The 27,043-nt window shown below is 36.0% G+C and overlaps 3 protein-coding genes and 1 pseudogene across 3 annotated transcripts; 3 read left to right on the top strand and 1 right to left on the bottom strand.

Annotated features, from left to right (window-relative positions):
* Positions 1-740: 740 nt before the first annotated feature.
* On the top strand, positions 741-2,670 carry LOC104770735 (remorin 1.4). The gene is made up of 5 exons (XM_087505228.1): positions 741-1,195; positions 1,536-1,568; positions 1,865-1,952; positions 2,075-2,156; positions 2,274-2,670. Exons 1-5 carry the CDS (start codon positions 973-975, stop codon positions 2,466-2,468), a joined length of 621 nt encoding a protein of 206 aa, XP_087361354.1. The 5' UTR covers positions 741-972; the 3' UTR covers positions 2,469-2,670.
* An 860-nt stretch (positions 2,671-3,530) lies between these two features.
* On the top strand, positions 3,531-4,894 carry LOC104770734 (small ribosomal subunit protein uS17x). The gene is made up of 6 exons (XM_010495195.2): positions 3,531-3,685; positions 3,776-3,816; positions 3,910-4,010; positions 4,263-4,407; positions 4,494-4,583; positions 4,675-4,894. Exons 1-6 carry the CDS (start codon positions 3,674-3,676, stop codon positions 4,763-4,765), a joined length of 480 nt encoding a protein of 159 aa, XP_010493497.1. The 5' UTR covers positions 3,531-3,673; the 3' UTR covers positions 4,766-4,894.
* A 3,506-nt stretch (positions 4,895-8,400) lies between these two features.
* On the bottom strand, positions 8,401-10,714 carry LOC147919010 (uncharacterized). Its single transcript, XM_087503810.1, has 4 exons — positions 9,896-10,714; positions 9,355-9,793; positions 8,745-9,190; positions 8,401-8,682 (listed from the first exon to the last, which is right to left on the bottom strand). The coding sequence occupies exons 1-4, from the start codon at positions 10,712-10,714 to the stop codon at positions 8,401-8,403; spliced, it is 1,986 nt and encodes a 661-aa protein (XP_087359936.1).
* Positions 10,715-20,042: 9,328 nt separating this feature from the next.
* LOC147919009 (uncharacterized) lies at positions 20,043-22,671 on the top strand (annotated as a pseudogene).
* The last annotated feature ends 4,372 nt before the right edge of the window (positions 22,672-27,043 follow it).

Raw genomic sequence — 27,043 nt, 5'->3', positions numbered from 1 at the left:
TTGTTACAAGTTATATATTAAAAGAGTTCCTTTTAGGTTAGGGCAATCTATATAATAAAGTAACGTAACGTAAGTATCCTATATCTCTTTTATTTTCTCAGTATTTCTCTAACTTTTTTGTTAACCTTATATGACGTCATGGGAATTGGTGAACATTGGTTGGTTTATACAACAAACCAAAAACAAATTTAAAAATAACATAATTAATAAATAAAATATCATAATTTGAGAATTCCCATATTTATCCGGTTGATTAGATACTATTTTTGAATTTTCTACATACACCCAACCCGGTTTGACAACATTTGAGCGGAGTAGCAAACCGGCTATACTCCCTAATCACGGTTCCGTGTTTCTAATGTCATCTTTAAACAACATTCGAAAGGTCCCCACTCCTATAATTCTAAGACTTATCGATTTGTCGTTGAATCCTCACACTTCGAAAACATTTTTATTTGAGTACCAAAACTATGTAGAGAGATCCCCAGTGCCCATAATGTTATATCGTAACGATATCTATAAGATGCGAATCAAACGATCAATGGCCACTGCAACACTATCGCTCGTTGAAGTAATTCGAATGTTCTAAACATCGTGAAATATTATTGATAAGAGTACGTAAATTTGATCAATGAAAAACATATGGGGTGAAATTTGTAAATATAAATAACAAATGGATGGATTTTATAAATGATCTTTAAAGTAATGATCGATCGTGCATCAATGATGCTAAAAAAAGAAGAAAATCAAAATCAAAATATATATAAAGAAAGGAGGCGAGTCATTTTATGACAACGAGGAACAGAACATATCACTTACCAAACACTTATCCAGCTCGGTTTCTTGAAAATACGACGACAGTTAATCTCTCTAAATATATTTTTATTTTCTCTCTCTCAAATAACCAAAAGACTTCTGAATCATTCCGATTCTCTTTGTAATCTTTAGTTGTTGTACCTACGTGAAGACGTCATGGCTGAAGAGGAACCTAAGAAGGTGACGGAGACCGTTACGGAACCAGCTCCATCACCGGCTGAGAAACCTGTTGCTACGACGGATGTTGCTCCACAGGAGAAACCTGTTGTTGCTCCCCAACCACAAGAGAAGCCTGTCGCTCCAGCACCTGTTCTTCCATCTCCTGCGCCGGTGGAGGAGAAGCTAGAGGACTCCAAGGCTCTTGTCCCCGTCGTCGCTAGTAATTTTTCTAATTTATCTTTTTTTTACAAGATTACTACTCAAGTTGGCTGAACGATCATGAAAAACTTCTGAAAATATATTTTCTTCTATTAATGAACTGATCAGAGTCAAATATACTTGATAGTTCTTGAAGATTTTTACTGATATTTAACGTTTCAATCTTTCTTTTTTTTCAAGATTAAAAACAGTATTTTTAGACCTTTTAATATCTTTTTTAAAAATCTGTATTTATTTCAATTTTAAGGTTGGAGAAGAAGAACTCAAAAGATTTTTGTTCCACTAATGTTTTGTTATAGTTCTTTATTAGTACTTATAATATTATTACTTTTTAATTGCAGAGGAAGAGAAGAAAGAAGGATCAGTTAATCGAGGTAATTAACGAAATAAATTCATGATTAATACTAATATAATCTGAAAATTAAAGGATATATATAGGTGTAATTAATTAATTAGTGTTTTTGTCATATTTGGGGAGTAAATAATTGGGTGGTTTGGTTCCCGTTTTATCATGGATGTGTATTAAAAAAAAAAACTGAAAGCTGATTTTATATTCATTAATATTGAGTGATATAAAGGTTGTGTATGGATGTATGTGTTTGTCAGTGTCTCTTACATACAAACTCTGATTAATGATTGTATTTGCTCAAAAAATATTTTGGGAGTGAAGATGCTGTTCTGGCTAGAGTTGAGATAGAGAAGAGGATGTCACTTATCAAAGCTTGGGAAGAGGCTGAGAAATGCAAAGTGGAGAACAAGTAACGTTTTTATCTTATTTATTTATATAAGCGGATTCCTAACAATCAAATCACTAGTAAAAAGGTTTTGATATTAAACCAAGAAATTATCATTAAGACTTTGAAGAAAATGTTTGAAACAGAGCTGAGAAGAAGCTTTCTTCAATTGGGTCATGGGAGAACAACAAGAAAGCAGCTGTGGAAGCTGAGCTCAAGAAAATGGAGGTAAGTTTTTTTTACAATGGGAATTACTAACTTTGTTTCAAACTAATAATTTAACATACTTTGGTTAGAGATTAAACTCTGGTTTCTTTAATTTGTGAAATTGGAATCGACGAACAGGAGCAATTGGAGAAAAAGAAGGCAGAGTATGTGGAGCTGATGAAGAACAAAATAGCTCAGATTCACAAAGAGGCAGAAGAGAAAAGAGCGATGATCGAAGCTAAGCGTGGAGAAGAGATACTCAAAGCCGAGGAATTAGCTGCCAAGTACCGAGCCACCGGAACCGCTCCAAAAAAGCTTTTTGGGTGCATATGAATCTAAATCATCTCCGATGGTCAAAACACATGAAATATGTGGTGTTTGATGTAATGATGTTTCTAGTTTGCGTAATATGGATTTAATTTGGGAACATAGAAAGATATAATTAAGGTCAAATGGAAACATCTTATTAATTTGTACAGCTTTTCAGTGAAAGGCTTTTCCCTAGCTTTATGAATTGGTGGTACGTTACGTGCAATGATATGATTTTCTTTCTTTATGGCGTAATCGCTGGTCTCATCCTCCGGCCCCTATCATAAATGCGGTTAGTAAGTGGTTTGACATGTGAAGTAAGAGGTTTGATATGTGAAACATGAACAATTTAGCCACCACATAACCACCAAACATCACAACATAAAAAACAAAAAAAAATCAAAATTAAGCCACGAACGAGCCACCACATAACCACAAAACTAGTTCTGGCCAAAAAACTAAAATCGAAAATACGGTACCAAACTGAAAAGCAAAATCAAACCGAATTGAAACTATTGAAATACCCTTATAAAACTGAAAGAACCGTAACCGAATCGGAATATTTTGAGTACTTTTAATAAAACTGAAGTGCAACTATATATCTAATTATCAGTTAATTATATGTTCGAATAACCAAAAATTATCTGAAAAAATAAAGAAACCCGAAATAAGTAAACCATAACCGAATAGACCTAACCCAAAATAACCAAACAATACTCAAAATATCCAAAAATTCCAAAAAATACCAAAATCTGTAAGATAACCAAAAATTTTAAGGTTATTTAGGTATTAAGAATAAAAACCGAATAGGTACCCAAATATTTTGGTTCCTAATTGGTTCTTGATTCAACAACCGCAACCGAATAGTACCAAATCGTAACCGAACTGATTTTCTTTCGGTTTTGATCTTAAAGCTGAAAACCAATCCGAACCAGAACCAAACCGAGTACTCTAATTGCCACTACTAACCTATTCTTTTTGTCGTTAAATTGCCACTACTAACTAAAAGTCTACAATCATGAATAAGATATCAAAAAATGAAAATCACGGCCCATGAAAAAGACAAGGCCCAAACCCAATTAAAGAGAGAGAGAGAACTGTGGGAAGGAAACTAGGGTTTCTTCCGGGGAGCTTCATTACTTCAATCTCTTCTTCTTTTTGCCTCTCTCGCATTTTCTACAGCCTTTTTGCTTCAAGAGCTCCGGGGAGAGCAGCGATCAGTAGGAGCCATGGCTGAGCAAGTTCGTTTTCATCCTTCTCTATGTACTCTTCCCTCGTTTTCATTTTAACACTCTTTTACGATTCTAATCATCTTCTTGTTTCTCTTGCAGACTGAGAAAGCTTTTCTTAAGCAGCCCAAGGTTTTCCTAAGGTTAAAATTCAAGATTCTTATATCCATTTTTTTTTCTTGAATTGGTTCATATGATTTTTGAGGGTTTTAATGGTGTTTGTGTGTTTCTTTCAGCTCGAAGAAATCTGGGAAAGGAAAGAGACCTGGAAAGGGTGGAAACCGTTTCTGGAAGAACATTGGTTTGGGTTTCAAGACCCCTCGTGAAGCCATTGAAGGTTTGTTTTTTTTTTTAAACCATAAACTCGTAAATTGTCAAATGATTCGATCTGCATAGATGTTCTAGTGTAAGCTAAGCTTTTGCTATATAAAAATCTGCATTTCTCTCTTCACAATTGATCTTGTGATAATCAGATATGTCTTTTAGTTAGATTATTGTTTAGAGTGCTTGCTTTGATGAGATTTGAAATAGTAAACTGAAGTTTAAGATTGAAACATTGAGACATGTTCTGTTTCCTGTTGTGGAACAGGAGCTTACATTGACAAGAAATGTCCATTCACTGGAACTGTTTCTGTGAGAGGACGTATCTTAGCTGGTACTTGCCACAGCGCCAAGATGCAGAGGACCATCATTGTCCGTAGGAATTATCTCCACTTTGTGAAGAAGTATCAACGGTAAGTTTGTGGTTCATCGAAACTCAGATTGTGATCTCTGTTCATTTGGGTTTTCAAGTTTTAACGTGCATTGTCTCCTTCATCAGATATGAGAAGAGACACTCCAATATCCCTGCTCATGTCTCACCGTGCTTCCGTGTCAAGGAAGGCGATCATGTCATCATTGGCCAATGCAGGTATGAATATTGGGTTTTGTCTTATATGCTTTTCAAAGATATAGGCCAATGCTGGGGAAACTATATCTGATTGTTTGTGATTTATTTGCAGGCCGTTGTCCAAGACTGTCAGGTTCAATGTGCTGAAGGTGATCCCAGCGGGTGCATCTGCCTTTGGAAAGAAGGCATTCACTGGAGTCTAAGAGATTTTGCAAGTCTGGAGATTTGACTTTGATTTTGGAATGTTTTAATGTTTTGTTTGATGATCACCTTTTTTGTTGGAGACTTTGATTATCACAGACGAGAATGCAAGTCTACGCACTTTCATCCAACTAAATCTTCTACATTCAACTCTTAAAAAGTTGTTAACTCTCCAAATCGACTTAATTGTTTAACTATCTTGGATAAGACTCTTATCATAAGAGAGTAAGTATGGTTCATATATACTTACTCTTATACAGAAGTTTCATGATAAAGGGAGAAATAGATGTGAACTTCTTCAATTGTGTATAAGAAGAATACATGTTAGTAGTATTCATTTGTAGCCTACTATAAAATAGAGTCTGAAGTCATTATTCTCGTTGGAAAACTATTTCACCATTAAGAATACAATGCATTCGAAGACCTTAATATAGAAATGTAGAGGTTTAGTCTCCATGTCTAGGCTGGCCTGGCAAGCGACAGAACAAAGTTTACTTCAGTTCGGCGGGAACATACAACAAAATGGTGTTATTTGAAACAATCGGTTGGACTCTCGATTGCATATTCAATCTTGTAATGTCAAACCCCACCAACTTTCAGGATACCGAGAAGAAATTCAGGGGAAGACGAAGAAAGACTGAACTCCGCGATCGTTGAGTTATGAAAGAGTGATTTTGATCAGTCTTCGGAAAACTGTCTTCCTAACCACCTGTGTTTTGATTTTTTTTTTTTTTGAATCTAATGTTAAATTATATTCAAAGAAAAAATATACTGTTTCACAACTTGTGCAACATTTTTTGAAAAATTAACTAAGCTGAAGACCATACACTTAGTCAACCACTCCTACAACTATAGTCTAGCCTGTAACCATATTTGAAATGCTTTATCATAACACCGATCCCCCAACAGACCAACAGCAAGGATCTGATCCTTAACTTGGCGATCTATCCACTCAATGACGCGTGCAGTAGTGTTTGGTTTGTCTCCATGACGCCGACCATTACGTTCCCTCCATATTGTGTAAATCACAGCCTGGAAAACGTACCTGCTGAGAAAACCGATCACCAGAGGGAGGTGAGAGTTTGATAAGTGGTTCAGGATAGTAGACCAATCAGTTGAGTAGCTTGCTTGCAACAACCCTTTGGCAAGAGTTTCCCACACAGTATAGACAAAATCACAAGCAAAGAAGAGATGGTCCCGGGTCTCTAGAGCGAGTTGACATAGCACACATGTCCCTGCCGCATTCCCGTTCCATGCAACCATGCGAGCACTAGTCGAAAGTCTATCCAGAGCAGCCAACCACACGCAGAAAGAGAACTTTGGTGTGGCATGGCGAAACCAGATTCCCCTATGCCATGCCACCGTGGAAGCCGTAACACGTATATGATTCCAAGTATCTCGAGTGGAGAACTTTGGCCGGTACACATCATTTTTTCCTCTCCATAGAACTCGATCCTCACACTGTTGTTGCTGTTGCCACTACAAAACCAAAGCATTCTCAATAGCATTTAAGTGATCTGCCCTGTGACGTCTGCGACATCGTGCCCACGCCTCGGCAACAGAGCTGCTATAACTGATCCCCATATCCAGAACCCCTCGATCACCCACTACTTCCGACAGCGTACCCATGCTCAACCAGCGATCAAACCAAAAAGAGGTAAGTTCACCATTTCCAACTTCAACCTTACAAAAAGTTTGGACCACCGCACGATACTTGAGGAGCTTAGTCCCGATCCACGAAACAACAGTTGTTGAAGTTTTCACCGACCAAAAAGAGGCCTGTCTTAATAGGTTGGCATGTACCCATCTCACCCATAGGGAATTCCCATGAGAGACTATCCGCCAGATCAACTTCATGCAACACACCTTATTTGCCTCCTGCAGAGACCACAAACCAAGACCTCCCTCAGTTTTTGGTTTACACACATCTTCCCAGGCAACCTTGGCTTTACGACTACTCAACTCCGTCCCAGACCAGAGGAAAGCAGAACAAAGGGAGTTAATAGCTTTAAGACATGCACTTGGCAACCTATAAGCAGCCATCCAGAAGTTGCAAACACTCCACAGAACAGAGGAGATCAAATCAAATCTACCCGCAAAAGAGAGGGAACATACCGACCAAGAGCTAATTCTCTTTTTTATTTGCTCCAGTAGTGGCGAACAATCTCCAAGACTAAGACATTTGGTAACCAAAGGAAGCCCCAAGTATCGCACAGGGAGAGAACCAAGCGTAAATGGATAAGTCGGAGGACCATGAGCAACATCACCCGCTAAGTACAATGTTGATTTCTCCATGCTAATGGTAAGACCTGAGATCTTCGCAAACTGAGTAAAAACAGCAATAATATAATCAATGGAACGCGCCTGACCATAAGAAAGAACCATCAAATCATCCGCAAAACTTAAATGGGTAAGACCTAAGTTCCGACACTTTGGGTGATACCCAAATAACCTCTCCCCCACTGCCTTGTCAAGCAGTTTTGAAAGAACATCCATGCATACCACAAACAAATAGGGGGACAAAGAACAACCTTAGCGAAGACCCCTAAAGCTCCTAAAGAAGCCTGCGAGCTCCCCATTAACTTGTACAGAGAACGAGGCAGTGGTAACGCATAACATGATCCAATGAACGAACATAGGAGGAAAATTCATTGCAGAGAGCACTTTAGAGAGGAAAGACCATTGAATCGAGTCGAAGGCCTTGGAAATATCTATCTTGATAGCACAACGTCCAGACAGGAAATCCTTGACAATTTTCGTGGCCAACAGAACATTTTCTATTAACAACCGATCTTGTACAAAGGCAGACTGATTACTAGACACGAACTTTGGCAACACCCGTTTCAATCTGTTTGCAATAATCTTGGATATAACTTTATAAAGCACATTGTAACATGAAATAGGTCTATAATCTTTCATCTCCTGTGCAGCCACCTTTTTGGGAATTAATGCAAGTATCGTAGAATTAATACCTTTAGGCAAAAATCCTTTAGCAAAAAAAGATTGCTCTGCTAACACAAACTCCGGACCAAGAACCGGCCAAGTTTCCTTATAAAACTCAGAAGTAAACCCATCAGGACCTGGAGACTTGTCGTTTGGCATGGAAAAAAGCACATTCTTGATCTCTTCTCCCGAAATAGGTTGTACCAAAGCCTGTTGCTCAACCGCAGAACATCGATAAGACAGCAAGAGTTCCATCTCTGCAACCGAAGTCCCCTCAAAATCAATAGGAATGGTCTGCAGAAACTCGCAAAAATGCCGTTCAGCCTCAACTTTGATATCCCCCTCCGTGTCAACTACTCGACCATCTGGACAGTGTATCTCTTTAATAGAATTCAAAGCTGCTCTTGCTGTAACAGCTTTATGAAACACTTTATTGTTCCTATCCCCAACTCGCAGCCAGTGTAACTTAGACTTCTGTTTAAGATATTTATCTTCTAAACCAGCTAAGAAATCCCATAGCTTATATGCGGCATTCTCCTCCTCCATTGCCAACGGTGAAGGATCAACCAAATTTGCCTGCTGTTTTTGACACATAGTCTCATAAGCCGCTTTTTGTTTTTATAATCAAATCCCCAAGATGACGTTTTGCCAAGCTCCAGTGCCTTGGCTTTAAGCCTTTAAGCTTCTTAGAGAATCAAAACAGAGAAGAGGTTGACAGAAATAACGGTTGTATGTCCTGCCAATAGGTATTGACCAGTGGTAGGAATTCCTCCATACTTGTCATTAAGTTAACAAACTTAAATGGCTTACGCCTGCGATCAGCATTAACACTTCCACCCTTGACCATTATCCGACAATTCAAATGATCAGACACTCCTCCACTCGCAAAAACACTATACGCTTGCGGGTTCAGCCGTGTCCAAGCATCATTGACCAAAACACGATCCAGCTTTTTAAGGATCAGATCACCATCTCTCTTATTGCACCACGTAAAAAGAGGACCATGTACGCTAAATCAGAGAGAGAACAATAGTTCACCACAGTTTGAAAATCTCGCATACCCCCAGAGATGATCGGGTTAACATCAACCCATGAATGCTCCGCCATATCCAAAGTCTCGTTGAAGTCCCCACATAAGATCCACAGTTTGTTACGAAAGAGAGGGGAATCATGGTGATCATGAATCTCCTGCCATAATGCTTTTCGAGCCTCTATAATATTTAATGCATAAACAAAAGAGCAGAAAAACTCCTCGTCCTGAGCTCCAAGCTTCACCGAGAGTGTAATTAACTGCTCACTCTTAAAGAAAGGATCCACCCGCACATCATCCTTCCAGACAACCCAAATAAGTCCCCGACGATTATGTTCATAATTTGTTAAAACAGACCAACCAGGAAATAAGAGACTCCCCAACCGATGAGCCTTTCTCTCCCTAACCCTGGTCTCAAGCAAACAACCAACTGAAACTGATTCCCCTCCACCCACTGTTTTATGACGGAATGCTTAGAAAATTTATTTAGAGCCCGGACATTCCAGCAAAAACCAGACATTTAATGTTTTAAGGGAGGCTTCTTACTCTGATCCCTAGGGAGATCCCTAGCAGACTGAGTAGGAAGGTTTGAACGATCCTTCTTTTTTGTTTAATTACCCCAAAGCAAATATGTCCGCACAGAGACTTCCATCTGAGAGCCTCGCTTAATAGCAGTCCCTGTTTGAAGAGTAGTTGGATCCTCCAAAGGAGGTTGACGCCCTTCCTCTGCAACCAAGTTTGAACCTTCCTCTTGAGACTCCTCCAAATCCTCACCAAGAGCTTCCTTCGTCCCCAAAACCCCATAGGAATTTTTCAACAGCGAAACCTCCCTCGATACCTGCTTATCATGTACTTTACATGGACTAGTACGACCTGGTTTAAGAGTGATCCAAACTTCAGCCTCCTTCTCCCCCACTGAACTTGGTAAAGCGGTATCATTTGACTGATCACTCTGAATCACAGCTAAAGCCGAAGCAGAGCCATTCTCCAAAGACGGGGCAGAGAGTATAGTCTCACTCGTAGCCAGAGGGGAAGAGTGAGGTAGAGCCTGCTTATCCTAAACCACCAACGCTTCAGGGGATAAGCAGGTAGCTCTGAGATGACCCCACTTGTGACAGCAAGTACATCGAGGAGGTAACCAAGGATAACTATAGTGGACCACATATTCTAACTCTCCCTCCGCCTCTTCTGCGAGAGCATATTCCATGGGCAACTCTTTCGTTAAATCAGCCTCAACCAATACTTGAGCTTCATCAAAACTGATGCACGCCTCTGTCTTAGGATGTAATCTAACTGGCACACCCACTGCACTAGCTAAAAACTCCAATCCTTTCTCCGAAAACAGTGTTGGCGGCACATTCTTTAGAGTAATCCATAGTGGGATCGACTTCATGGCCGGTTGAGATTCCTCAGCGAAAGGACTCCACTTTAAAACAATCATAGACAAATCCGCAATATTCCACAAACTTCGATTCAACACCCTGTACCTCTGTCCCTCACTCCGAATACGAAACTTTACTGTCGACTCATTGACAGCAAAGACATCAATCAGCGATGTCCGATCACTCAGCCTCCAAATCTTATTCACAATCATGTGAATCTTACCGACATGAGGAGCCTTCGAGTTAAGAAATTTCCCAACAACAAAATCCTCCCATAAATCCTCAAACACCTCCTGTGGAACAACCACCTTTTCCTTACCATCAACCGTGGACACTTCAAACTTTTGCTTAGCTAGAACACTTTTTTGAGTAACCTGTAGAAAGGAGTGTTTTCCACGCTGAGTCCCCGCCGCAGGCTGAGCCAACGAAGGACCTTCTTTCGAACCATTCTGACCCTGAACCCCCTCCAATAAACTCTCACCGAACTCCTCCGAAACATCTGCGCTACCACCACCTCCCTTCTCTCCATCCACCGGATCTCTCACCTTCACCGGAGATGTCGAAGGAAGGCCAGGAGGAGCCTCTGACGGCACCATCCGTGACGAAAAAGCAAAGAAACCCTAGAAACCCTAGTCGCCTTTTTTTTCACCCTTGCTACGTCAGGAGAACGAAAAAGCCAATCTCTAATAAGTAGCTTATTTTCGTAACCATCTACCATCAAAATAAGTATATAACCATTATTTATTTGTTTTGTTTTACAAAATTTGTGTGATCGATGCAATGTCATGTGTTGCATTGTGTTAGTGAGTCACCACCAAACACACATTTTCAAAACAAAAAAAAAAACATTTTATGAAAAATATAACACTGAAGTGTCAAAATTATCTGACAAAAATTATTTTTCGAGAATAATCACAACAAATTATTCTGAATTGATATTATTTTTTTTACTCTACTGTGATTATTCTCAAAAAAATAAAACTATTTTTTGCAGTTGAAAGATAATTATTGTGATAATTCTCAACAAAAAAAAAAATTATATGATTCCCAAGCTGATTTTTGTGCTTGATTTTATTTTTTTAGTCTATTGTGATTATTCTCAAAAAAAGAAAGCTAATTTTTGCGCTTGAGAGAAAATTATTGATTTCTCATTATGATAGTTCTTGAATAAATAATTTATATCAATTAGTTTGATTCCCAAGCGAGAGACAAATTATTGTTATTATGCAATATTTATTAGTATTATTGATGAATTGTAAACTTGAAGACAAATAATTTATCATCATTGGTTTAGAGTTGTTAAAAATTGTAAATCACAAAAAATATGCAATTATAAATTTATAATCAAATTTAATATGTATGAAAAGCTTAAAATAAAAAGATTAGTTAGGTGCTCTAATAGTATTTGTTTTGGAAGTGATTGTGATATGATATGTAAAATTCTGTTAATATAACTGTAGGTAAAAAATAGTTTAAAACAATCAAACAACCACTATTCAAAAAGGTCTCTTTTATAGTAAATTTTGAATTTTATCAGTAAACAACTTTCCATATATGATGTGAGTGTGAACGAGAGTGGTATGTAAAGCACACTAAATGTCATTTATTATCAATAAAGAGTTTTGAGCTGCTATTATTTTTGTATTTATACTTTTTGATTTGGTGGGCCGTATTAACCAATAATATTTAAAAAATTGTCCTAAAAATCAATGTTTAGGACACTTCCGTGGCAAAACAACATGGTTTCAAATTTCAATGTACAGATCCACGTAAATCACTACTCAACAATTTAAGTCTAGTGGGTGTTGCGATAGAAGGGTAACTAACCTTATCTCGTTACTATATATATTGAATCGTAGACAATGGAAAGAATATTTTTGTATACCATTCAATGGTATTTTACATGGCTTTTATAGAATATAATGGGATCTTATAATATCTAATTACAATTAATATAATATACGATCACAAATTCATAATAGTATCTCAATCACAATCGTATCAATTAACCTTAACCAGATCTTCCTTAACTTGTTGCACAAGTTGCAGAGGTGAATCTGTAATACCCTCCCTCAGGTTGAAGCATGACGCTTGCAAATACCCAACTTGAACTTAATCATGTCCTCATCTTCACAATATACAAAAGAGTTTGAAATTAGAGTCATCTGAAATGAAATGAAAGTCATTTAATTTGAACTGGACAGTTATAGAAAAGCTTTTGTTGCGTTTGTTTAGTTGGGTGTATGAAAGTTAATGATATCACTAGATTTGGACCCACACATACGTGCAGGATTGATTTCAAAAACTAAGGTGATTTATTAGGTTTACAATATATTACGTATGTGTGGATTTATGTTTGTAAACATATTTTTAACGAACATTATTAATATTTATAATCTAAACTCATATCAGTACAATATTTTATGTGTTTTAGTTAAAAAGAAGGATTAGATCTGTTTTGTTATTAGTAGAAATAACTACAATAAAAATATAAGATAAAAATAGTATGTTTATTTCTAGAAAAAAAAAACTCGTCCCGTCTCATATATGTCATGTTTTTTTCTATCTCATAATTATGGTTTTTATAAATTTGAGATTGTATTTTTTAGTCCAACATATAAAAAAATAGGTAAGAGGTTCATATGGAATATATACCCGTATTTTATGTACCTTTTTTTAGGTATTTAAGTTTTACAAAATTAATGAAAATTATCCAAATTTTCTTTGTGTTTTTCAAAATTTATCTATTATGTTTTTAAAAATACTTGAATTTCCTGTAAATTTTGTCTCCAAGTAGAACTTTACCTGTCCCAAAATTAATCATTTGCAAAAGAGTACAAAATTTATTGACTTTTTATTCTTATTGAAAATATCATATTTCATAGTATATTTATATATCATATGAATATATGATATCCTTTATTCATTGGTATTTTTATTCATGAAATTTATCCTTATGCATTATCACTGTTACAGTAATTATGGTTTTTAATCTAATTAATGTTTGCTTCAAAAAAATATATTCGAATTATAAGGAAAATTAAGAATATTCGTGTGAATCAAAATTTTATCATTTTGATATATTTTTATTTAAAGACTTATGATATTAACGTAATGATTCAAATTGAAACCCAAACATATTTTTTTGAAATCGCATTATATGGTTCATGAAGGCGAAGATTAGGGGGATTCTTTATTTTTAGTTGGTATGATAATTTCTATATATACGGTAGAATTAAATATGAATTACTTATATTACTTAAATTTATAATTATCTTTCCAAAATTTTATTGAAGATTATATTGATTCCTATCAGTTTGGATAGAAAATTGTAGCCATATGTTTTGTTTTGTTTGATAACCTCAATTTAAATAGCACCCAAATTGAATAAAAAAAAACAAAAATGTGAATTTAAAATTCGATTTTTTAAAATATATTAATAACATTTTGATTTTTTATACCAAACATATATATATACACATATATACCTACGTTATATGTGTGGATGGATAAACAAATTTGATATATAATTACATATTATTCATGATTAAAGTCCCTTAACAATTACTCTTTCATATTTTCTCTTTCACACCATATGTAGTAACAACATTTGTTATTTTTACCGCCTCCAAACATATAAATACATATAAATATTATTAAATCATGTATGGCTAAAAACAATTAAAATTATTTTAAAATGAAAAATATCAATTTAAAATATTAGATCTTAAATGAAATATGTTACAAATTTTTCATTACAATTTTTCAAAGTTACTCTAGTCTTGAGATGTTAAACCTAAGAGAAGGAACCATTGCATTATTTATATTTTAGTTTTAAACCTTCATCAGATGGTTAAGCTAGCCATTTCAGAACCTTATAACACTGCAAAAATTATTATGATTTGGAAATAGATCGAAGAAATCACTGACACTAATATGATTATTATCAATAGGCGACGTGTAACAATATAATCATGAAGTAAAACTATACTGTTATAACTAATGTATATATGTACTAACATTAAAAACGGTAATTATACAAAAAAAAATCATAAGATAAAATCGATTATAAAAACCTTATTGTTTCACATCACCCGTATTTTAACAGTTTTACAGCCTTGACTTTTATATTTCATATGTTCTTGAAGAATTTCAAACTGAAAGACTAAAAGATATTGAAATATAAAAGTTAAGAAACTCAAATCTCAAAATATTGATGCTCAAAATTTTATTTGTGAATGAATGAAACAAAATACTTCGATGTGTCTTATATAGAGATTAGATTAGCTCAATACAATCTATTTTAATATACTAACAAAAAGGAAAATCATAATGTAAAATCCATTTTAAACTATTCGATTTTGTAACAATATAATCATGAAGTAAAACTATACTATTATAACTAATGTATATATGTACTAACATTAAAAATGGTAATTATACAAAAAAAATCATAAGATAAAATAGATTATAAGAACTTGATTGTTTCACAGCACCCATATTTTAGAAGTTTTATAGTCTTGACTTTTATATTTCACATGTTCTTGAAGAGTTTCAAATATGAAAGACTAAAAGATATTGAAATATAAAAGTTAAGAAACTCAAAATTCAAAATATTGATGCTCAAATTTTTTTTTTGTGAATGATTGAAACAAAATATTTCGATATGTCTTATATAGAGATTAGATTAGCTCAATACAATCTATTTTAATATACTAATAAAAAGGAAAATCATAATGTAAAATCAATTTTAAACTGTTCAATTTTGTAACATAAAATCGATAATCAATGATTCCGGAAATATCTCAAAATAAATAACCAAATGAAATATGTTTACATATATAAAATTTTGAATTTATAATTTTATACCCGTTTTTATAATTAGCTAAGATAACTACAGAAATTGGTAAGTAGCTTAAATTTCGTATATATGATAATCTAAATTTTTCAAACTAAATCAAGAAAAGATATGAAATGTGTAGACTTTTGTATCACATTAATTTCCTAAATAAAAACAATTTTCCTAAATTACTGAAATTATATATGGTCGTATTTAACTTTCTAATTAACAACCATTTGAGGTTAATTAGATATTTGATTTGATATCATTATTTAAGGTAATATTCGAGATTTCAACTTAATGATTCATTTTTAATTAGAATTTAAATATGGATAGTTTTCTATATTGAATTATATGTTATTTAAACTGTGTGATTAATGTTCCATAATATTAGTTATGGAAGTTACTAATTATCACCGATACTGATTTGTTTTCACTTCCCCAACCACTGGCGGCACTACTGGATCCTGCCCACCAACCACTGGCGGCACAACTGCTGGAAGTCGCTGCAAAACCTGAGCTAGCAAGTCCATCAAGACATCCTCCCTGCCCGGAGCACCCTCAGCTGCAACCCCCACACCCGGGGCAACACCGTGACCGACACCGGGCCCATCCGCCCTGCCGTCACCCAAACCAGCCTGGTCTCCAGACACACTAGGATGAACCTGTGACTCCGCCACCTCCTCACTGGCCATGCTCTGGGTCACACTCACACTGGCCTCAGGAACCTGACCTCGTCCCCGACCACGACCACGACCACGACCACGACCGCGACCAACAGCATCTCACCTCTAACCATCTGTATCATCCAAGAACAGAAGGCTAAGCAAACAATAATTCTAATACACAAAAACACAACTTACCTTGGAATCACAAAACAGGCTCGAAGAGGATGTTCTAGGACTTCATGCCACACACAATTGACCGACTCACACAATCAATCATAGCATGGAATCCTAAACATCAACAGCAAAAACACAATGAACCCTAGACCTAGAACCGTAAGGGCTCTGATACCAAAATGAAACAACCCTTCCCGTTTTTTTTTTTTTTTAATACCTTAATTTACTAGTGGTCCCATACCCACTAACATCCTAACAACAATCAATAACCGCGGATAACCAAATAAAACAGTTTCCATTAATCCAATAAGAATACCAACAGCAATAATCCAATAACCAATAACGAAATAGCAAAGTTCCAACATCCTACAATGCTCTATCAACTCAATACTAGCAACCTAACAATAGGTAGACCACAATCAATCAAGCCTCTAGAACATCCTCCTCCTCATTGCCTTTGATTCCACGATCACACTTTTCCTTTACCTGCACACCACAAACAACAATTGAGATGCGTAAGTATTATCATAAATACTTAGTGAGGCCGTCCTCCCATCTACTAGGTTATACACACAAGCATATGAGACCCTCATGTTTAAGCAAAACAAACAACACACAACAATACATCAAACCAGAAGAACAAGTCTCGGCTGAGACCAGTGTCGACCGATGCCTCACGGTGTCGATCGATGCTACAAACAATGGTGTCGACCGATGCTAAACAGTGTCGACCGATGCCCCTCAAAATGGTGTCGACCGATGCTTCCTAGTGTCGATCGATGCCTCTTCTGCAGACACGATCTGCGTGAATCCGAACATCGAACTCTCCTTCCAAATCGTCTCGAATCCATCTCAAACTCACCCAATTACCTCGGAAATCACTAGGAATCACAAAAGCAACGAACCCAAACAACAAAACAACACAAACAGCAAAGAAAACACCCAAACAAGAGAGATCTCATGCTTAGATCAACCATGGTCAAGCACTCACCTCAAGAACAGGAGATTGGGGTTGAGAAAACGATGGAATAACACCTCCAGGAGATTCTCCTTCGTTCCCAGCAACAGCTATCACTTCTACAGCCTCAGATCTCTCCAAAATCTCCAAGGACAAGCCTAGAAATCTCAGAAACGTTTTTCTCTCTTTTCTCTCTTTCTTTTCACTCAACGGCGACCAAAATGAGACTCTGAAACCCTTAATTCGTCCTTAGACACTTATAACACGATTTAGGGATTTAATTGAACCAAACCGAACCAACCAGCAATTAAAACGAACCCGACCAAACCGGAAACACATGGTGTTGATCGATGCCCCCAAGGGTGTCGACCGACACCCACACCAAAATTACAAAAATTGGTTCGCGGATGTTACATATATTCTCAAGTTTCATTTTGCCTTGTAAATAATGCTTCCCTTTTAATAGTATAGATAGTATTTTATGTGTATTTTCTGTATAATAATATATGGTATTTCTCTATTCATTTTACTCATGTTCAGTTTGCGCAAGTGACTGAGAAATATTTTACGGACGTCGAGGCCGTGGAAGCTACAGAAGACTTTGAATTTGTAGTTGCAAGTAAAATTAGATACTTTCAAGCTAAGTTATCAAATAGAATGTGTTTATTTTTGTGGGAAGCAAAAATTAATACAGAGCAAAAAATAAAATAAAAAGGTTGCTTCTGCATAATCACGCAAACGTGGAAGACTGGATCTACTAATGTCCTATCATAAAGAGTCTACCAACTCGTCAGATAATTAATTTACTATTAAACCAACGGTAAACCGTATAAACCATATTTATGGAGAATTTGAAACAACCCGACCTTTTTTTTTTTTAACAATTAAATACAATGTAAACAATTATGCAGCCTATACTACTAAATTAAACCAACCCAAACCACAATTCCTCATTAAACCAATAGCAACCAGTATACACAGCGGAAACATACCAACCATACAAACCATTACAACATCAATACAATAACAATCCTAAGCATTCTATCCATCAACCTAGCATATCTCTATCCAAGGTTCTAACAACATATCCAACAATCCAATAACACACAAACGAGACCCTAGATCATCCTCCTCCTCATCGCCATGATTCCACAACACAAACCTGCACACCACAAACAACAATTGAGATGCGTAAGTATTGTCACAAATATTTAGTGAGGCAATCATCCCATCTACTGGGCTATACACACAAGCAACTGAGAAACCAATGCTTAACAAATGACAACCAAACACAAACAAACCAGGAAAAAAAATCACGAAACAAGCAACTTGGTGTCGACCGACACCAGAGAGGTGTCGATCGACACTGGCCAAACATGGTGTCGACCGACGCCTAACTGGTGTCGATCGACACTTCCTTCGCAGACGCAAACTGCACGAATCCGAACGACGAACCTCCATTTCAATCCGCCTACAATCTGTCCCAAACTCTCCCAAAAGCCTCAGGAACTTATAATAACCATAACACAACCACCACAAGCAAGAACAACACCACAAAACACAACAACTCAAGCAAACAAAGGATTCTCAGGCTTAGATAAGCCATGGTCATGCACTCACCTTATCAAATGATTATAACAACCAATACAACCAGTTGAGACCCTCCTAACGTCTGAAACAGCCCAGAAACGCCCTACAACAAGCCACACAACCAAAAACGACTTATAGCAAAACTGGACAGAAACATCAGAAAAGAACAGTCTCAAAGACGAAACCCTAAAATGAAAACCAACCGTTAACTACCAAATCGCTCCGGTGAAAAGCTATCCCTAGACATCACGAATCTTTCCACAAAATTTCAGCACGATCAGGAACCAGACGAGACCACGATCTTAATTACAATCCCCGATGGTTCCAACTCGCGTCTGAGAAAACGTGACTCACGAAACTGCCAATAACTCATCGAGTTTAAATCCAAAACTACTTCTTTAAAAAGGAGAATAACGATGAAATACTTGGGAATAAACCTACCAAATTTCATTACCTTTGAGAACGATTTGATACGCCAAAACTATTTCCTCCCAAACCCTAATGATTCTGCTCTTTCTCCTTTAATCTCCTTCACACCACAATAGGCTCTCTCTTCTCTCTCTATCTCTGCAAACGGCGACCAGACACCCTAAAACCCTTAATTTTTCGCTTCTCCACTTATATACTCGTTTTGGTTAACTAAACCAAACCAACCAAACCAAAATCGCGAATTAAAAATAAACTCATCGAACCCAGAAATAGTGGTGTCGATCGATGCCACAAGGGTGTCGATCGACACTCCTACCAAGACCGCATAATCCGGTTCACGGATGTTACAGAATTAGATGAGATTTTTTAATCCGCGGAAAAAATAACAACTGAACTATCGATTCGGGGAGAAATAGGTGGAGAACTTAAGTTTGTGGGAGATATAGAACAAGGTCAAAGTTTAGTGTGGATATGGTATGATATGATAGTTTTAAGAGAGAAATAGGACTTCGTTTCCAAAAGGAAATGTTAAACAATAGTATTAAAATATAATTTTGTGGTGGGTTGTTTATGTAGGACCATATGATGTTTTGCTAAGTGTGCTATGGTATACTATGAAGATTATGATATGATTTTCTAATTTGAAAGAAAATATATTGTAAAAAATAAAAAATAAAAGTTATGAGCAAAACTTAAGCGAAACATAAGAAAAAATTACGAAAATTTTAAAATACTGATAAAAAGTCATTTATAAAAAACTAATTTATATTTATGTTACATAATCGTACTTTTCTGTTACAACCCAATAATGGGCCGATCTTCTCCGCCCACAGTGTAAGCTTTTAGAATATTTAGTTCTTTTTGCAAAGTTGATATTTTAAAACTTTTAGGGTTGCCGCATTATTTACCCCTGTACTAAATTCATTCTCACTTTTAATTCACAAACTTTTTGGTCTGAATAAAACTACATAAAGTCACGGTTTTATCCTAATTCACACACCTCTAATTGATTTCGATAATCACGTCTTGTAAACCTGATTTAACCACAAATCCGAGTTTTGCCCAATCACGATTAGTTTAACCCGTTAAACACCATGACCCGACAACTAAACGAAGTCGTTCTTCTCATCTTCTTCTTCCTTAGACAAAACTCAAATCGACTCATATTTTAGGTTTAGGGCTCTTGATTAAAAATTGGGGATTTGGAGATTTCTGGGTTTTTTCGGTTTTGGAGATCTAAATTCATAGAATCAATCCCCATTTCAATGCCAATCTCAGAGCTTGCGCTTGTTTGTTATCAGAGTGATAATGATGATCCCGATTTCGAAGTTCCAGAGAGTAATGTCGATGGTGAAGGTGATGGGGATGGTGAAGGTGATGGGGATAGTGAAGGTGGTGACGATAGTGACAATGAGAGTGCGAATGAGGGAGACAACGACAATGGTGCGAATGAGGGAGACGACGACAATGAGAGTGCGAATGAGGGAGACGACGATAATGAGAGTGCGAATGAGGGAGACGACGAACTAGATAATGAAGGAGATGAAGATAGACACGACTTTGCCAACGGTAATGAATATGAAGATGAACCTGAAGAAGACAGAGATGAAAGGTATGCCTTAGAGGTAGAAGAAGCTGTAGCAAATTGGTTTGATGAGGATATGATTCGTCGCGATTCAGTCCCAGATACTTCTGATGAGGATGAGGATCCTGTGATTACTAGAGATAGGAAAATTAGATTGGGAACATATGATAGGTTTGATATTGGAAGAACATTCTTTAGCAGTTTTGAGTTCAAAGAGGCAGTATTACATTATGCATTGAAGAATAGAGCAAATCTTAGACAAAGTAGGTGAGAGAAGGATAAAATTGAGTTTAGGTGTGCTGGAAAGAAGAAGAATGGGAAGTGTTGCTGGAAACTCTACTGCTCATACGATAGTTGTAAGCAACTGTGGGTTGTGAAGACTAAATGTATAGATCATACATGTACTCCTAATGGAAAATGCAAGTTGCTTAAAAAGCCAGTGATCGCAAGGTTGTTTATGGACAAATTGAGGATGAATCCTAATTATATGCCTCTTGACATCCAAAGGCATATCAAGGAGCAATGGAAAATATCTAGTACTATTGGACAATGTCAGACCGGAAGACTTCAAGCGCTCAAGTGGTTGAAAGATGAATATGCACAGCAATTTGCTCACCTCCGAGGATATGTTGCTGAAATTATAAGATCAAATCCGGGTTCAACTGCCATTGTTGACACCATTACTGATGGAAGTGGAAATCACGTGTTCAACCGGATTTATGTGTGTATGGGAGCAATGAAGAATGCATTTTACTTTTGTAGGCCAATCATAGGAATAGATGGAACATTTTTGAAGCATGCGGTTAAAGGATGCCTTTTCACGGCCATTGCTCATGATTCAAACAACCAGATTTATCCAATAGCTTGGGCAACAGTTCAATCAGAAAATGCAGACAATTGGAAATGGTTTCTGAATCTGCTAAAGGTTGACTTGAATCTAAAAGATGGCAGTGAATATGTTGTTATATCAGATCGATGCAAGGTATTTTTTTTTTTCGGTTTATGGTGAGAGTTATTTTTAATCGGATTGGTTTATAACTTAGAATAAATATTTTTTTTGTAGGGACTGATGAGTGCAGTTAAAAGTGTGTTGCCAAATGCTGAACACAGACCTTGTGTAAAGCATATAGTTGAAAACTTAAAAGGGAAACATGAAAATAAAGACTTATTGAAGAAGATGGTATGGAAATTAGCTTGGAGTTACAGCTTTGCAGAATATGAAACTAATCTTGCCAAAATGAGAGCTTATAGTATGTCTTTGTATGAAGATGTCAAGAAGGAGGAACAAAGACTTGGTGTAGAACATTTTTTAGGCTGGGCAGTTATTGTGAGGATGTGGACAACAATGCCACTGAGTCATTTAACGCAACAGTTGTCAAAGCTAGAGCAAAATCATTGGTTCCTATGTTGGAAACAATAAGAAGACAAGCGATGGCACGGATAAGTAAGAGAAAGAAAAAGATTGGCCGATGGGAAAAAAACATCTCTAAGTATGTTTCAGAGATTTTGGCAAAGGAGGAAGAAGATGCAGAGAGATGTGAAGTTACGAAAGGAACGCATGGCCGGTTTGAGGTTTGGGTAGATGGAAATTCTAACTCTGTTAATTTAACTACTGAAATGTGGGATTGCTCATGCTGCAAGTGGCAGGTCACAGGGATTCCATGTGAACATGCCTATGCAGCAGTCATGGACATCGATAAGAATGTTGAAGATTTTGTAGTTCCAATGTTTGGAACTGAAACATGGAAAGAACAGTATGAAACAGGGCCTAACCCAGTTAGAGGGCAAAATTACTGGATGACCAATGATTATGTCTTAATCACTGCACCTCCAGAACCAGTTTTACCTGGGAGAAAGAAAGGGCAGAAGAAGAAATTCAATCGCATCAAGAGTCCACTCGAATCACCAAAGAAAAAGAAGGGAAAAGCGGGACCAAAGATACTCAAACTAGGAAGGCAAGGAAGAGTAATGCATTGCAAATCATGTGGTCAAGCATGTCATAATGCAGCTGGATGCAAGACATTCCCAAAGGAGAAGAAGAATAAGAGTAAGAGTAAGAAGAAGAAGAATCAACTACTATGTCTTGATGAGGTATCTTTGTTTTCAATTATTTTTGTAAGTGTTGGCTGAGATCGTTTATGATGTAAGAATGTTTTGATGTTCGTGTATAGGCTGATGGATCTACTTCTGAGAGAAGGACTAAGAAGAGTAAGAAGAGTCATGGTGGATCTACCTCTCAAGCACCATCACAAGGACCCGAAATAGTCACACTTACACAACAAAGCAGTCAATGGGAGCATTGGGATTAGTTTGTAGTTGCAGCTCTTTTAGCTTTTGTATGACATTGTTATTGTTTCCTTTGGATGTATATTTTGGATGTTGTTTGCTTAGGATGTTATTTGGATCGTTTTTGGATGTCTAGAACCCACTGTTTTATCATATTGGATGTTAAGACAGCTAATCGATTTATGTTTAGACAACATTCTTGTTACACACTACAAAACAGAGATGAACATAGATAATAACTGATTTGTCATTACACACCCCATTGCAAAATAGAAAACAACGTGATGATATCCTCTCCACACCAGCATCTGGGTGGAACACGAATAGAAGAAGCTTGATGAGCCGAACTTGAAGCAGATGAGTAGTTCATGATTTCAAATGTTGCAAATCGAAGACAGTTTGCCCCAAAAAACAAAAAAAACCCCAGAAATCTCCAAATCCCCAATTTTGAATCAAGAGCCCTAATCCCCAATTTAATCGATTTCAATTTTTGTATAAGGAAGAGAAGACGATAAGAACGACGTCGTTACCTTGTCGGGTCATGGTGTTTAATGGGTAAAACTAATCGTGATTGGGCAAAACGCAGATTTGTGGTTAAATCGGGTTTAGGAGATATGATTATCAAAATCGATTAGAGGTGTATGAATAAGGATAAAACTATAAGTTCAGGTAGTTATATTCAGACCTGAAAAGTTTGTGTAGGAAAATTAAGAATGAAGTTAGTACAGGGGTAAATAATGCGGCAACCCAAACTTTTAAAAGTTTGTGATCTTTTTTTTCTAGTGAGCACTGGAGGAAAATTATAACAGCATGTCAGGTAGTGATATATGCGGCGATATCTTCAGTTGTTCTCAATATCCTCGGCTTGCTTGGTATCAATCAGGAAGAAAAAAATGCTGGTATGGATATTGTTGCGGTGAATCTATATATATAAAGTTAGCTTTTCTCACTTCTGGTGCAGCCACCTCAGCTGCCACGTTAGCCACATCTTCTTTAATTTTATGGGCCTTACAGATTTTAATAAGCCCTTTAAACAATCATACAAATGACAAACTGATCAACTAAATTTTATTTAAAATCTGTAGGCCCAACACTATTTCATTCAAATTCTCTAGACCCATCACTATTTTTAAATCCTATGAATTCAATTTTTTATTTTAAAATAAATTTAAAATATTCATTTAGTGCATATTTTTTGTTAATTATAATTAATCGAAAGTTTAAATAAAAAATAATTATGTAAAAAGAATTAAATGTTAAAATAAGAAAACAATACTATAATTTTTCATTAGTGGTGATAATATAGTTAAAGATTTCTATTAAACTGATCATAATTTCAAATTTCAAATATCAAAACAAGGCAACCCAAGCAACACTTTCAAACAATCAAGGAAACACAACTAGAAATCAGTTAAAATAATTATTTGGCAGCACTTCACAAATCCATCACCAAAGACAAAGACGCAAAGAGATGAACACACCTTTAATAAACTAAAAAGATTCAGATATATGAATGTCACAATCAGATAACCGTAACATAAAATTTTATGAAAAAGACAACCAAAAAAACAAAAAAACAACCCGGACTTTATAAAATTACAGCAAGATAAACAAGAAAATTAATTTTCCCCAAAACACAACTCACATCGAATAAAAAAAAAATCACTCACAGGACAAACGGGAAAAAAATTACAACAAATAACACAAAACAACTCACAACTTAATTAGGAAACCTAAAGAAGCCAACATATTTTCATATAAACAAATTTGCAACCCAATTGACATTCACCTTTAACAAAATCAACAAAGGATAACCAAATATCCCCAATAGATGCGAAGCGAGCAAGGAATCAACCAAATACGCAAACCCCCCAAAAAAAAATCAAGGGAAAACGATTACGATAGGAATGACTAAAAAAAACGATTACGAGCATCAAAGACATAAGTTCAATCCTCAAACAGACCTCTAGATCGGAAAATTGCTCTTCTCCTATCCGTTCACAAGGACATCAGATTTTGAAAAAGAACAAATCAATTTCAACTCAATAACATACAAATAATAGTCCAATTAACACACAAATTATAAGCCTTACAGAAAATTGGGTCTGAATGAAACAAACAAAAATTGACAATAAAATCCACAATAAATAACTTATTTATTTTTCTTAATAAAATCCACAATATTTTTCACTCCAAATACTAAAACATTGACAAAAAAATTACTCCAACAGTTTACAAAATACATATGACAATATTAAATAACAATCCAACCACAAAATGGAAAATAATAATAAATTAATGACAACTAACAGCTACAACAAAACAACAACTTCAACTAAACAATGTTAACTTCTAATAATAATTTTTTTAAAAGCATTATAAACACACAAGATGATCTCAATTTTTCCTTTAAAAACAGCAAATTAAATTATACTTACTCTAAAACATATTTTTATTAAAATATCCAACCAAAATTAAATACAAAAACAAACGTAAAGATGAATTCAAAAAACCAAAAAAAAATATACACAACAAAACTTGGAATACACCTTCATCTAACTACCGCGCATAGCGCGGATCAATTGCTAGTACAATTATATAGTCACTGGCTAAGAGTTTAAAAAGTGTAAAGCTGGTGTACGACACTATATTTTTTGTGGGGCTATTTATATACGCCTTATTCTATATAGTTTCTAAGGGCTTGGTGTCTGTAGTGCGAGCTGCATCCGCCGATATTGTCTGCATTTCTACCGGCTTCTTCAGTATGTTCTATGGGCGGGGAGGGGTCGTATACGCTGCAGTTCTGATTATCTTATTCTGCTGCCGTTTTCCTATATAACGTAGTGGCTGAAGCATTGGAAGCTCTGCTTGCACTATTATCTATTATCTATTTAATCATGTTGCATTTTTCTATTTTTACTATTGAATTATCTATGTAATCATGTACGTAGCAGTTATCTGTTACACTCACTACATGACGTTATTAATTTATAGCATATCTCTCCTTATAATAAAATTTATAATGTTTTAAAGTACTTTTGAGTTGACAAAAAAAAAAAAAAGTACTTTTGGTTCTCGCAAAATCAATGTTTAGGACACTTCCGTGGCAAAACAACATGGTTTCAATGTAAAGATCCACGTAAAGCACTACTGAACAATTTAAGTAAACGCATATGATGCGTTCGTAAATCATAATCGTATATATAAATCTTAGGTCATCCTCAACGGGGGGCTTTAAGAGAGGTTTTAATACAGTAGAAAGAAAAAAATAATTCAGATAAAAGAAAAAACTATAAGAGAGTCTTTTATTTAGTAGAATCGAATTTGAAATAAGAGCCCCTACGTCTCACTTATCTGTTGGGCAGTCAGATAAAAAGAAGAAAAGAAAAAATTTGATGGACAATCGGGTTTTTGTTTCTTTTCCTCTCTATCTCTCTCTCTTTCTTTCTCTCTCGATCGGAAGTCTCGAATTGACGAAGTCCCCAATTGACAAAGGAAGGAGATGGAATCAAAGGAAGGAGATTGGGGTTGGAGGAGATGTGAAGCGTCGGATTGAATCGGCGGAGGCCAATCAAAGGAGATACGACTACAAAACCTTCAAGCTCCAAATCCCCAAATTTAATTAGGGTTTCTCTGCGATCCCAAATCAGAATCGGAATTACATAGCTCTTCACCATCCCCGACGAATTCCGCCAATGGTGGCGATACAACCAACGCTGAGAACGGGCAAGTTGCGATTGGATTTACTAAGGAGAGCTTCAAAATGAGGAGATAACCAGGGTATTGTTTTCTTTAACCTTGGTTTTTTGTTTCTCGTTCTTTTGCTGGTACCGATTCAGATGGTTTCTTTAGATTGGCACTACAAGAAAACATGGATTTGGCGACGACAAAAATAGTCACTTAACAGTCGCTAACTTCTTAGTTACGACTGATTGGCGACTGACTTACGTAGTCACTAAACAGTGTGTCGCTAAAATAATCAGTCGCCAAATAGTCGACACGGAGCTACTAATTGGCGACTGATAATTGTGGTCGTTCTTCCCTCGCCAAACAGTCGCTAAATTTGCGACTGAATTTGCAACTCTTTAGCGACTGATCTGGTTACTCATTTGCGACTGTTTTGGTTACTGTTTTGTGTACGTTTTGGTTACTGTTTTACGACTGTTTAATTATCATGCTTTTTAAAAAATTCTAGTAAAAACGAATTATTTGATTTTGTAATAACAAAAAGGATTATGAAAACTATAACTAAAACATAACAAACATGAAATTAAACAAACACATAAGTTTAATTTTACATCCAAACATAACAAGAGTACAAGTCATAAAGATTACAAAAGTCACAAGATTACAAAAGTTTTCATAAAGGAAGGAGGGATAGTTAAGGAACCTAAC

The sequence above is a fragment of the Camelina sativa genome, chromosome 20 (assembly GCF_030686135.1).
Source record: "Camelina sativa cultivar CO46 ecotype springtype chromosome 20, ASM3068613v1".
NCBI lineage: Eukaryota > Viridiplantae > Streptophyta > Magnoliopsida > Brassicales > Brassicaceae > Camelina > Camelina sativa.
Note: the sequence above shows the minus strand (reverse complement) of the source record. Positions and strands in the feature narration are given on the sequence as shown.